Raw genomic sequence first — 14,598 nt, forward strand, 5'->3', positions numbered from 1 at the left:
GAAAGTAAAACCATTATCAGGAGACTGCATTGTGAGAAATGCTAAAGAATGTGTAAGCAATAATAAGCAAAGGGTAGTTATTTGAAGGATCTAAAATATGAAACATCATTTATGAGTAATTCAACAATTGTGCTTGTTGCTGCATCAATTCCATATGAATCTTGATATCAATTTAGCTTTTGATGGTCTTCAGTGAGATATCTATAAGGATAGAAAGTAGTAAAATAAATAAATGTGTTGATTTCTTTTCAAGAGAAAACCTTTCTGGAGTGTTTTTTTTTCACGCCTCGTCTTTGATTATTTTATCATAATGTCTACGTTTTTACGACATGTTGAAAAACGATTTCTTGACATAGTATAGTAAGGCGTTTTTTGCGCGACATTCATGATGATTCTTTTTTCAAAGAAAACCTTTCTGGAGTGTTTTTTCACGCCCTGCTTTAACGTTATTATTCTCATATGCACGTTTTCACTGACATGGTTTGAAATCTGATTTTTTTTCGACAGATATAGTGGGGCGTTTTTTTTGCGGCCATAATTCATTGATGATTTTTTTTTTTTCAAAGAAACCTTTCTGAGTGGTTTTCACACCCTCGCTTTGGCATTATTTCATCATATGCACGTTTGACACATGTTTGAAAAGTCACATTTGGTATAGTGTTTATGGTTCTACTGAAAGCGCAGAAGGGAGATTTTAAAATTATAGAAGTGTGTTTATTGACAATATTTAGGGATTCACATGACATTAACTGTTGTGTTTCTCCGTATATCAGATCTCTGGCAGGTCAGGTGAAACCAGAATATATCAGCCATCAGTCTGATACGGAGGCAGAGCGATGTGTACACAAGCAGGCTGCAGCCGCACGCTGCTCTCTTCCTTACTATCTGTTCAAAACGACTCTCAGTGATATACTCAACACAAAATTCTACTTATACACGATTCGCTTTATCCTGAGAAGACCAAAGATCTCTGTGCTTCAAAGACATAGGATCACACCCGAGCTCTCTCTTCAGTGTGGGTGAGTTTAGACTTCAACAAAATGTTCAACCTTTGCTTCAAAGTATCCGGGGAGACAGTGTGTTACCTGTAATATGATGTGGGACTCCAGCGGACATCCACCGACTGTACATCATAGTGTACTGTCATTTTAGAAGTTTTTACTACCAGATGAGGGGAGCCACTATTTGTTGTTTATTTCAGAAGAGAATGGAGAAAAGCATTGAAATCTTTGGTGTTTAGCTCTTCTCTCTACAATTAAGCATTCTATGTTTCTGCTAATGCGACCACCACTGATGAAGAAGAACTGAATGAAATCAGTAATGATGAAACATCAACAACACATATATTTTTGTACTTAAGTCTCTGTTAAATGGTCTCTGAGAATCGTTTGCATTTTATTTTTGTGAAAAATCAATGGTCACACACCAGCCATGTGTCTGAACAACCATCACACATTCATATGTATCTGCATCATCTCCAGACCTTTCAAGCTCCTCTATGTCAGTGAGTCCTCTAGGTAGATAGTGCGTATGGGAAAGTTCAGTGACGTTTACTCACCTGTCAAGATGTGATGCTATAGCCAGAAGCTGAAACACTTTGATACAAGGGCGAAACTAAAAGTTCGCCTCAGGGATCAGGAGGAACTTATCATTTCACCTCCATTCACTCTGAGGACAGAGGATCTATGACTGCAGTCTGATGATCAGTCTGTGTCTTTTATTCAGGGATGTTCCTGTTGTAAGTAAACATAAGTCCATTAATTCCCCTTAAAAAATACATAAAAGCACTGTTGTTAGTTTCAGGCAAGTAGAAAGAATGTTAAGTTTGTAATGAACTTCGGTCACTTTTGAACTGGAGTGAAAGCACTTCAAAGGCACACTTGAAATAACTGATTTTCTGTCTCTCTTTGTCCGCTCCAGATGTCTTCCAAAGCTTCTCTCTGTGTACAGTAGAGTCCATCTGTTTAAATAGGTTGCGAGGGAACAGTTAGTGAATCTGATATCTGCAGCAGTTGATTCTACTCTCAGCACGCTACTGACACGATACAGGAGAATTGAAGACTACCATACTTTCATTCAGATCAGAACTTCAACCATTACTTGAACTTTAGAGCTGAAAACAGTGGGAATTATTACTGTGAAGCTTCAGAACAAAGAGGACGTCATGAACTCCACCGTATTATCTGAATGTTGCGTCAAAGTAAGTTGCGAGGATGACATAGAATCCCCACGATAAAGCATAAGCGTACTACTTTATTTTAATGCGCTAACGGTCCAGCAACTATAGGGGATTCGCTAAACATAACGTATAAGGAAAATGATTCACTCCTCTGAAGTTTCCTTCCTTATATTGCTGTTTATACATTCAAATCAGAAACTGGGTCTAGCAAGCAGCGCATGAACGCATATAACAAAACTCACACACCCCCATCAAATACACTTCTATTTGAAAGTACTTCTGTACTCTCCTGCGTTACCCGCGTTGAAGTCCTTCAAGAATTTTAGTGTTTGTGCTGATCACATATTTCACAGATTACATGGAAGTTTCCCAGCTGCTCGTATTGATTACTCGCTGTTTCTTCTTTGGCTTCATTCTTCTCTCCTTTCTCTGCTCATGGATTAGGTAAGCAGTTCATTTTCTCTGTGATGTATTAACTTTGAATCTTAAAGAAACTCTATGGGTCATTAATGAAAAATCCATCAGTGCCTCTCACCTGACCTCAGAGTCAGCTGACTTTAAGCTTTAGTATACCTAATGAAGTCAATGCATCCATCACTCATCAGACTTTACAAATGCAAATAACTTATTTTGCCAACCTATCCGCATATGACCCAAATGTGCTTTGTAAAAAGTTATTTCTCAAGTAAATTGATAATGCATCCATAGCATTACCAATACTGGTGGTGCAACAGAGTATTCAAGATACATCAAAGATGCCAGGAGGATGTACTTGGCAGTTCATCAATACAACACGTTTTACGTTTTTGAACAACACATATGTACAGCAACAAGCCTTCCTGACGGTGGGAGTAAGAGTAAAATTCCTTCAAAAAAAAAAAAAAGCCAACAAAACCTGCTGTGGTTTTGTAGTGATTTGACCAGTGTACTGTAAATATGCTGTGAACATGGACATATACACTGTGAAGTCTGCTGTGGTGATACATTATTCATTGCTTGTCTTATTTTTTTTTTCAAGAATGATCACTAGGTCTTCTTGAATTACAATACGAACCACAGGCATGGAGAGGACCAGACAGTCGAACTGAGGTGAAGAGAAAAAATGTGCTGTTCAGACTCCCTGTTACTCTGTAAAACCTGTTCAAAAGTTATTACCCTGGATTGGCTGTTGTTCATTCAATTGTTAATAAATCCTACTCCTTCTTCACATTTTTCTGTTCTCATGTCAAGATACATGACATCAGGTTAAGTTCCTGTCCAACAAGAGTGCATTACATTTTCTGTAACTCTGTAAGTGTAGATATTTCTTTTAAAGTCTCAGTTCAGCAAAGAATGCATAGAGTGACACATGCGTAGATGGAAACAGATGGTTTACTGTAGATCGCTTTTATATGTATTCATCAACAAGTTTCTTGTAAGAGGAAAGGAAGTTTGTAAACTTTAGCAATGTTTTTCACAGTAGGTAACAAGAACAAGTTCCTTCTTTGGACCACATACTGGTCAGGAAGAGAGAGTGTTCTTCATATGTGTGTTATATCAGAGTTTAGAGCTCAGGGTTCTTACTTTATTACAATTATACTTTTGTAAAAAAATCCATATTAGGACCACACACCTGTTCGTCGTGTCTGATTTCCAGTAACTTTCAGGTTTCGGTATCCTTAGAAGAATATCATTTTTGCTTCCTGCACTTGGATTTCATCTTGTAATTCCATCCGTCCATCCACTATCAATCCATCGCCTTATCCTCTGTGGGGTCGCAGGGGGGCTGGATTCTATCCCAGTTGACTTAGGTCAAAGGCAGCCACCTGGACAGGTCTCCAGTCCATCACAGGGTCACACAGACAGACAACCAAACACACCTTGTAATTCACTTTCATTAATCAACACCTGCTTCACTAAGTCTCTGATCTCCTTCACTTTGTTGGTGTATGCATCGAGGTTCTCCACAAACCTGTGACAGTTATGTTTCATAACAAACTGAATCTATGTCCTTCCTTGACCTGTCAGAGAAACAGGATGGAGCGTCACCACTCTTTACAGGATCAGTTGTTTATTTTTCTTGTGCTTTATCGCCACCAAGTGGAGCAGTCAGAACACTGCAAGAAATCATTGCAAGTTGAGTTCAAATTCAACCTTCACATTTAATGGAATTTACTCTTTAACTCACAGATGATGTCAGTTTAGTTCATCTGGTCAGACTTATATGACAACATCGAGGGAAATTTAGGAAATTTTACAAAGTAAAATTTTTTCAAAGAATTTATTCTGTGTATTCTCTGAAACTAAAGAGATCATGAGAAAAAAAGCTTTCAAACCATTTAGTCTTCATTTAAACCAGATAGTTAACTGTGAAGCAAATGACACTTTATTTTTTACACATGAATATTTCATTATATTCGTTATTATTATTCATTACATCTTATTGTGAATATAATATTTTCCCTTAATGGAAGAGCTAATGTAGCAGCTCAGCTGGTTCAGAAGCAGGTTTAGAAAGAGTTGTGGGATAAATCTATGACTGGATATTTAAATAAAGAGTCAGATTAAACTGAAAAGTCACATTTAAATTTAAAAGGATACAATTTGCAATCATTTTTCTTATGCCAGAAAAATGTATTGAAAACAAATCCAGTACAATGAACAGAAATCAGTTTGATGATATCTGTTGCAAATACAGTTTTGACACAAAGAACAGATACAAGTCAGCTACAGCTCTGTAGATATTTAAAAACTATACAATGAAGAATATTCACTCGACTCTCACGACCTCAGACATTTTCTTACAAAGCTACAGCACTAAATCCTAATACATCACATATCATTCTTAAATATGCAACAACATGCTCAATAAATAAATCTGAGGCTGGGACAGCCTGCAGCTAAAGTCAAAATCAGAAATTGGACTCCTCAAGCTAGTGAAGCTCTAAGGGACTGCTTTGAATCAACAGACTGGAATGTGCTCCTGGAACCAGATGAATAGAGTATGAACATTGACAGACAGGTTGATTGTTTTACTGAGTACATCAACTTCTGTAGAGACACAGTCATACCTGCAAAGACTGTTCACTGTTTCCCCAATAACAAACCCTGGATCACAAGCAACATAAAGGCAATCCTCAACCAGAAAAAACAAGCTTTTAGAGACGGTGACAAAGAACGGCTCAAAGAAGTACATGAGTTGAAGAGGAGACTGAAAGTGGCAAAGATGGAATACAAAAAGAAGATAGAGAGGAATTTTCAACTCAGCAACATCTGTGATGTGTAGAGAAGAATCAATACTATCTCTGGACACAACAATAACAAGAAAAAGGGAACCAATAGTGGGTGATGTAGAAAGAGCTGACAAACTCAACTTGTTCTTCAACAGATTTGACACTGTGGACACACCTACTTCCACTGCTACTCCTCCTTCTTCTCCTCAACATATGGAAATCCCCACTGTCGTTCATTCTTCTCCTTCTCCGTCTCCTACACATGTCTCCACAGCTGCAGCCACTTCCGTTCCACCACCTGTATCCGTCTCTGTCACAGAGACAGGGGTGATGTTGGAGCTTCAGAGACTTTGCTCTGGGAAGGCAGCTGGCCCAGATGGTGTATGTCCAAGACTGCTTAAAGACTGTGCTGCACAACTGTGTCAACCTCTCCACAGGATCTTCAACCTGAGTCTACAGTTGAGGCGGGTGCCTGCTCTATGGAAAACATCCTGTATTGTACCGGTACCAAAATCAAATGTCCGGCTGAACTAAATGACTACAGACCTATTGCTCTGACCTCACACATATAGAAAACTCTGGAGCGGCTGGTTTTACGTCTCCTGAGGCTTGACTTCAAAGACAAACTCGATTCCTTGCAGTTTGCATACAAAGAACACATTGGAGTGGATGATGCCATCCTCTTCATGCTTCACCATGTCCTGTCTCATCTGGAGGAACCTGGAGTTTATGTGAGAATCATGTTCTTTGATTTTTCAAATGCATTCAACTCCATCCAACCCACCATCCTCAAAGACAAGCTCACAGAGATGGGAGTGGATCCTTCCTGTGTTTCATGGATTACAGATTACCGGACAGGAAGGCCACAGTTTGTCAGGCTGGGGAACTGTGTTTCTGGGACATTACTGAATAGTACTGGGGCTCCACAAGGAACAGTCTTGGCTCCATTCCTGTTCTCTCTGTATACATCTGACTTCAAATACAGCACTGAGTCCTGCCACATTCACAAATACTCTGATGACACTGCTATCGTGGCATGTATCAGAAATGGACATGAAGCCGAATACAAGGATCTGATTAATGCCTTCAGTAACTGGAGTTACAAAAACTGCCTGCTACTCAACGCCTCAAAGACAAAGGAAATGATCATCAATTTCGACAGATCCAAACCCCCTTTTCAGGCAGTGAACACTTATGGCATGGACATCGAGGTGGTAACATCGTATAAATATTGAGGTGTCCCCCTTGATAATAAGTTGGACTGGTCAGAAACGTCATCTTCCTTAAGTTTGTCATCGTGTTCTGTCTCTTAATAGTAATTTTACATCCTTTTATGTTGATTTACCTGCAATTCTGTTGATTTTTTAATACTTTTTAGTGATTTTGAATTTTGATGTGATCATTTGCATTATTTTTTATCATTTTGTGTCACATTTCAGTCACTTTGCATTGATTTGTTTGCACTTAAGTCTGTTTATTCTCACTTTGGTTGTTGTCTGTCTCATTCTGGGATGTATAGTGTAATGGGCCTGTTCCCATTAGGTGCGTTCAATTATCTGTCCATGTACATTAGTGTACAGGATGTAGAGGAAAGAGGTGAGAACACATGCTGTAGTCTGTCTTTTAAATAGGTGAGAGAGGAATATAAACCACCTTTCGTCAAAATGACAGCTTCCAATCAGAAGCTGCCACGTCACAACTTTGACAGGTGGCCCCGCCCCCTTTTTAAACCGGAAGTCCCGCCTTACCACGTGCTCTTTTACAGGAAGTCCCGCCTTATGACGTGTTATTTTCACCACGTGATCTTTGTTTATTCCGGGAGACCCTTCCCCTCGGACGCCAAAGTCAGGTCTAAAGTGTCTCCCTAACCCTCAGCGGCTTATCTATTCGGTGCAGATGCGCCCCCCTCCCCCCCCCTCCCCCTCCCTCCCTCCCGGGTCCTAACAGTCAAAAGTATTTATCTGATCTGGAGCAGAAGCGTCCCTGTAAAACAAAAATTTCGGCGTTCTCATCCCTCCTATGACAGAGTTTTTAGCATTCTTTGACAGAGAAACCTGTGAAAATCAAAAATGTTTCTGTATTCTCTCTGTAATAGCGTTCTCTGAACCCCATGCTGCTCTCCGGTATGTCTTGTCGGCTCGCCGTCGTGACTGCTGTCTATGTGTGTGTGTGTATGTGAATGTGATCGCCTATCTCTCCCCTAAGCCCCTCCTTAATCACCACAGGGTTATCAGAGACGCAGGGGGAGAGAAGTGGAGAATGTTAAACAAAACATTTTTTTTTTTTTTACAGTCTGTTAATTCATAAACACAAGACACTCAACAAAAACTACCAAAAAAGAATAAAACTGCGCAGTTCATCAGTTGAAAATATACCGTTCGGATAAATAAAATCAGGCGATGTAACTGCTTGTTGAAATATACCGTACGGGTAAATAAAACTGAACAATGTAACTGTTTGAAATATATCATTAATAAAAACATGAACAGTTTGACTGTTTTAAAAATAATTCAATCAGAAAATAAGATCCGTCAGTCTTTTTTAAACGGAAAGTTTCAACAATGTAGAAAAACATATAGTTTGAAAAACTGTTTTAGTTTGTTAAACATTTTAAATGGAAACGTATGCAGATGAAAACTGATAGGGTGTGGGATGAACGATCTCAAAGTGTGAAAAAACCCTCCAGGGGTCGAAAGTCGCATCACACTTGTTTGTTTGAACAGATAAAGACGAGACGGTGTTTTTTTTCTCCAACATCCATTCAGCAACGCTGAATTTTACTCAAAGCTTCTGAAATTTAAAAAATATGGAAAACGGTACGTGGTTTATTCATCTCGTTTGCAATTTTTAGCATTATTTTTACACGCTTTTTTCTGATGATCTGTTGTTTCTAAAAAAAAAGCTGTGTTTTATAGGCGAGGAGATCAACTTTGACTTTCTTGAGGCCTGTGAGTATTTCTTCTTCTTCTTCTTCTTCTCCTTGTTGTTATTCCAATAATTATTCCTTGAATTAAACAATTTACTTAATCACTCAGTTTTTTTTCTTTTTTTGTTTTTTTAGTTACCGAGGAAGAACTACGAGAAATCGAACTTCACATTGAGAACGCAGCTAGAAACGAGGCATTTAGCAACCAAGAAATTTGGAGCGAACGTGGGTGGGATATAGAGGGCCAGGACGCAGCTACGTTGACACGACAAGTGATGCGGGATTTATCCAGCTTCAGAGCCGGGCAGTGGCAGACCGCGCCTGGTGTCTCCGGAGTTCGGGTTCTCTACACGCCGGGCGATTTTCACCTCCATCACGTTCCATCTCCCTTGACTCTACCCCCGCCGTCTCCTCTCTTCTCCATTGGATCAACACCTCCGACCTCCCCCGGTCCTCCAGCTCCTCCTCCTCCGTCTCCCGAGACCGAGGCAGAGGTGCCGGGTTCCACAGGTCCGGCACCGTGCCAGACCTTCGCCCCACCGCCAGCTCCCCTGATTGGGAGCAGCAGTACCAGCAGGACCGTTGCAATCCCGTCCCCCGAGACCGATGCGACGGTTCCGGGTTCCACCGGTTACACACCTCCTGTACCACCACCTCCAACACCACCACCAGCGGCAGCAGCAGCAGCAGCAGCAGCTCCCCTGATTGTGAGAAGCGGCAGGACCGTTGCAACCGCATACCCCGACACCGAGGCAACGGTGCCGGGTTCCACAGCTCCAGCAACGACCCGGACCTACGCCGCTCCGCTCGCACTCCCCCCACCACCTCCCTTGATCGGGAGAAGCATCAGGACCCCCGCCTCCCCGAGAGAGCCGCCACGGTGCCGGTCTCCAGCACCCCCTCTCCTCCGACACCAGGCCGGACCTACGCCGCTCCAGCGGCGGCGGCGCGTGCTCATCCCAGGATCCCGACAAATAGAACCGCCAGACGGAACGGTAAGCAGTCTGAATCGTTTGTGTTACAGGGTTAAAGTTTCATAACGATTCTAATTCTTTTTAAAAATGTGATTTTAATCATGCGTGTTTTTATTTTTATTCTCTCTCTCAGGCGCCGTAAGAGGCTCTTTCACCAGACATCGCAGGAGGAGAAGGGACCGCTATCTGCTTGATACCCTGAGAGACGAGTTGACCTGTGCGGTAAATGAACTTTTACGCGCAGGATCAGCATATTTTGCGGAGCTTACAAGAATGTAATTACATTCGAAGAGGATTTCTGTTTTTTCGCTGTTTCATGAGGTTTGTTTGGTTGTTTTCTTTTTTTGTTGTTGTTGTTGAGTTGAAAAAATATTGTAAAACAAATCCCAAAAAAAAAAAAAAAAAAAAATCTGACATTAAACCCAGAATGGCTGAAAGGGCGAGCGACCGATCTAATGAATTACCGACCTTAAACCCACAACCAAACGATTTTTACAATTTATTAAATAATGCCAGTGATGTAAACCCACCATCCGTCACAAGCGCTGATTTTCAAGAGTTGATACATTTTGTACAAGGGACTCGTTCGGATTTTGATAGTTTGCTAAATGTAGAGCCTGAAACCGATGCATCCGCTGAATTTCACAATTTAATAAATGACGTCAACCCAGAATTCGTCACAAGCGTGGATTTTGAAGATTTAATACATTTTGCAGACGGTAATCGCTCGGATTTTGATAGTTTGCTAAATGTAAACCATGAAATTTCACCTTCATCACCACCACCACCTTCACCTCCTGCTGATCTCTGTTCAAACCAAGCGGGGGGTCAAATTCTAAATACGGCCCAGCAGGAGCCTGACACTTCCCCAGCTCCAGCAGCCTGCAACGCTCTGAATGAAGTGCATAGAAATAGATTTAACAACGTAGAAATAAGACAGTTATTACAGTTTCCACCCCCTACGGGTGTACCGGATTACGGTTCATTTTATGGGGAAGTTATGGGGACCGCTCACGAATTGTTTCAACGGGTCTCTTCACACGCTAGACCTCAGGACAAAATTCAGTTGGAACTTAGGGGGGAGAGTCTGACCAGAAATGTCACCAGCGTTTTAACCAACGGCGGAGAGGATGAGAACCTTTCAGCATTTCAGACCCTCCTCGACAGTCTAGTACAGTCCAACATGTCTATTATGACCGACGCTACTCTGGAATTAGTGGTCCAGATCGTCCGTAACCCGAGGGGCGGCGGGAAGAGAGCCTTGGAAAAATTGTTGCACAGCGAAATCCTTAAAAAAAAGAAAAGGTTTCTGTACATAGTACAAAACTCTGACGACAACACGTGCTTTTCCGTCAATGTAGCTCATCTGCTGTTCCCCTCTCTCACCGACAGAGAGGCTGCCGGGAGAGGTAGAGAGATTCAAATCGCTGCCGGTTTAAACGATCAGAACCAAGTGACCTTTAGCGATCTGTCAAAATTTGAACAGTTGTTGGATTGTAAAATTGTGGTATTTTACAGAACGGAAGACACGCGCACTCTCTCAAAATTCCAAACAGGTTGCCCCCGAAAAAATAAAACACTCTATTTGTTTCTGCACCAGAATCATTATTACGGCATCAAAGATCTCAAGGGGTTTCTCGGCTCCAAGTACGCTTGTCACTACTGTTATTCGGGTTACGACAACGTGTTGAGTCATCACTGCCCCGCGCATTGTACAGTGTGTTTACACCCCGACTGTGTTCAGACAGAGTACAGAACCGTCCTGTGCTCAGACTGTAATCGCGTCTGTCGCTCCCAGAGCTGCTTAGTTAGACACAAGCAGCCTGTCCAGAGACGGCGGGCTCAAAAATCAGTCAGTCAGTGCCAGCTGTATAAACGGTGCGACAAATGCCTCAGATTGTATTACATCCCCGTGTCTGTTGAAATGAAACCTCACGTGTGTCAAGCTATAAAATGTAAAATCTGCGGCGAATCCACAGGGGACCCGTCGATCCCCCAAAACAGAAACACCCACCTGTGTTACATACAACCCGTTAAACCGTCCGAGGACCATTCAGAAAAAATAATATTTTACGATTTTGAAACGTTTACGGATGAACAAGGCGTCCACATTCCTTTTTTGGTCTGTGCTAAATCGCTACAGGGTCAGAGGTGGCACTCTGAAGGGGTGAATTGCGCCAAAGAGTTTGTGCTGAGCTTTAGGAGACCGATGTATCAGAAAGCCATCTTTGTAGCTCATAATTCTAAAGGTTTTGACAGCTATATAGTACTCCGAGCCATGGTGGAGCTGGGCCTTAAGCCCTCTCTCATTATGCACGGGAGCAAAATACTCTGTTTCACAGACCCTGACTACAACCAGCGATACATCGATTCCCTGAGTTTTCTCGCTATGCCTCTAGCTGCCATGCCTAAAGCTTTAGGTTTCCCTGACAAAAGCAAAGGTTTTTTCCCACACGCTTTTAGCTCTTTGAATCATTTAAATTACATCGGTCCTTACCCCCCTCCTCAGGATTACCACCCGGAGAGAATGAAGCCTGAAGCCAGGCGCGAATTCATGGAGTGGTACGAGACCGTGCGCGGAGGAATTTTCAATTTTAAACAGGAAGCTCTCTATTACTGCCAAAACGACGTAGATGTGCTGGCGGAGGGATGCACAATATTCAGAAACGGATACATAGAGGAAACAGGCGTGGATCCGTTCAGTTCTTGCACGATTGCCAGCGCTTGTATGAAAACATTTGCCTGTAACCATCTGCAGCCTAAAACCTTAGCCATACCGTCGCCAGATCATTACAGCCGACAATACAAAAGCTATTCACACGCCAGCATCCAGTGGCTGGAGTGGGTGTCTCGTGACCGAGGCGTCTTTATTCAGCACGCTTTGAACGCCGGTGAAAAGCGGTTGGGGCCGTATTTTGTGGACGGCTACTCAGAGGTCGGAGGTGATAAATATGTGTGGGAATTTCTGGGTTGTTTTTATCACGGCTGTCCCTCCTGTTTTCAGCCTCACGAGACCTGTTCTCTGACGGGGCGATCGTTTGGAGAGTTACACAGCGATACCGTGGCTAGATTAAACGCGTTAGAGACTAAAGAAGGGGTTAAAGTGGTGGTTATGAGAGAGCATAGCTGGGATGAAATGAAGAAATCAAATCCCTCCGTCAGGGCTTTCATGCAAGATTATCGAGCTCCTGAGCCCCTCCACCCCCGCCAGGCTCTGTACGGGGGCAGAACGTGCGCGGTCAGGCTCAGGTATTCAGCAGCAGCGAACGAGAACGTGGAATACGCTGATGTCACCTCACTCTATCCTTATGTCAACTGTAGCTTTCCCTACCCGCTAGGTCACCCTAAAATAATTCACACAGCTTTTAACAGCCCTCAGAGCTACTTTGGGTTCATCAGGGCTGTGGTCTACCCTCCCAGAGGGTTATTTTTCCCTGTTTTGCCTTACAGAACCGGCTCGGGTAAGCTGGTGTTTACACTCTGCCGCACCTGCGCAGAGCTAAACAATCAGCAGGGTGCTTGTAACCATGACGACGAGAGCCGCGCATTGACAGGTGTCTGGGTCACCCCCGAATTTAACAAAGCTTTGCAGATGGGTTATCGAGTGGTTAAGGTGACCGAGGTGTGGCATTTTGAGAACCGGGACGACTCTGTATTCGTAGGATACATACACACTTTTCTTAAGGGCAAACAGGAGGCTTCAGGATATCCTCCTGAAGCAAATGACAGCGCCAGCAGGCAGAGATACATCAGGGAGTATCACTCTCACCAGGGCATTCTGCTGGATGAGAATAAAATTCATCCTAACCCCGCTAAAAGACAAATCTCCAAATTGTGTCTCAACAGCTTCTGGGGGAAGTTTGCTCAGAGAAACAATCTGCGTCAGACGGCTCTGGTCACCGAACCAGAAGAATTTTTCAGCTACATGTTCTCTGAAAAATACAATGTAAATTACTTCTCTTTCCTCGATGACAGAACCGCTCTGGTTCAGTGGACCCACGGCGGTCGTTATATAGCCCCGCCTAACAAAAACGATAACGTTTTCATAGCTGCTTTTACCACAGCGTACGGACGATTAAAGCTTTACGAGTATTTAGAGGAGCTCCAGGGGAGAGTTTTGTACTTTGACACAGACAGCATAATTTATGTCACCAAACAGGGAGAGAACCGACTAAAATACGGAAATTATCTGGGGGACTTAACGGACGAGTTAGACGGTGACAGCATAGAAGAATTCGCAGCCGCGGGTCCTAAAAGTTATGCTTATCAAACCAGAAACCGTAAAAAAGTGGTGTTGAAGGTGAAAGGTATCACTCAAACTCGAGAATGCTCTGAAAAAGTAAGCTTTGACAGCGTGAGAGATCTGGTCGATGGCTTTGTCCAGCAGCAGCAGCAGCACCAGGTGCTGCAGCGGTCTCTGACCCCTCAGCAGCAGCTCCAGCGTTCAGAGGAAGGGGGGTTTATTGACACCCCGCAGCAGGGCATCGTTAGAGATAAAAACGGGTTTGTCCTAAAAAACTCTTCATTTAGCAAAAGGTTTAGGGTTGTGTATGACAAGAGACGGTTGCTGCCTAACGGTCAAACAGAGCCATTTGGGTTTTAATTTTTGTATTAATTTTTTTTTATACAAAATGTCGCAGGAAATAGATTTCGATCCTAGATTATGTATGCCTTTCTCAGCTATCATAGTCGGGCCTTCGGGCGCGGGAAAATCTTTCTTTGTGAAACAGATTCTCCAACACCCCAAACATGTTTTGAATCAAATGCCTGAGAATATTGTCTATGTGTACACCTCCTTTCAACCCATGTACGCTGAACTGCAGAGAACCAATAAAGAGATTAAATTCGTTGAAGGTCTGCCCGATTCTTTCGACGACGAGCATTTGTTTCCTCCTGATAAAAATCATTTAATAATATTGGATGATGTAATTTTTCAGGCCTGCGACCACCCCGAGGTGGCCAGAATTTTTACACAATATAGACACCACAGAAACATGAGCGTGATTTTAATGATGCAAAATATGTTTTTTCAGGGTAAACACAGTCGTACCATCAGTCTGAACAGTAATTACCTGGTTCTGTTTAAAAATCCACGAGACAAATTGCAGATAAGTCTGTTATCTCACCAAATATTCCCCGGACAAAAACGCTTTTTTCTAGAAAGTTTTGATGACGCTACCAAAGAACCCTTTGGGTATTTATTATTAGACTTGACGCCTAATTGCCCAGAAGTCTTTCGTTTGCGCGGTGGCGTACTACCTGATCAGTGGCCCGTGGTTTATCTGCCTAACAAGAAATAATTAATAT

General features: G+C 42.5%; 1 protein-coding gene across 1 annotated transcript; it reads left to right on the forward strand.

The window, feature by feature from the left end:
• The first annotated feature begins 6,590 nt into the window (after positions 1–6,590).
• LOC127533318 (uncharacterized) lies at positions 6,591–14,144 on the forward strand. Its single transcript, XM_051945979.1, has 3 exons — positions 6,591–6,605; positions 8,520–9,312; positions 9,425–14,144. The coding sequence occupies exons 1-3, from the start codon at positions 6,591–6,593 to the stop codon at positions 9,568–9,570; spliced, it is 954 nt and encodes a 317-aa protein (XP_051801939.1). The 3' UTR covers positions 9,571–14,144.
• Positions 14,145–14,598: the final 454 nt, after the last annotated feature.

This window comes from Acanthochromis polyacanthus, chromosome 3 (genome assembly GCF_021347895.1).
Source record: "Acanthochromis polyacanthus isolate Apoly-LR-REF ecotype Palm Island chromosome 3, KAUST_Apoly_ChrSc, whole genome shotgun sequence".
NCBI lineage: Eukaryota > Metazoa > Chordata > Actinopteri > Pomacentridae > Acanthochromis > Acanthochromis polyacanthus.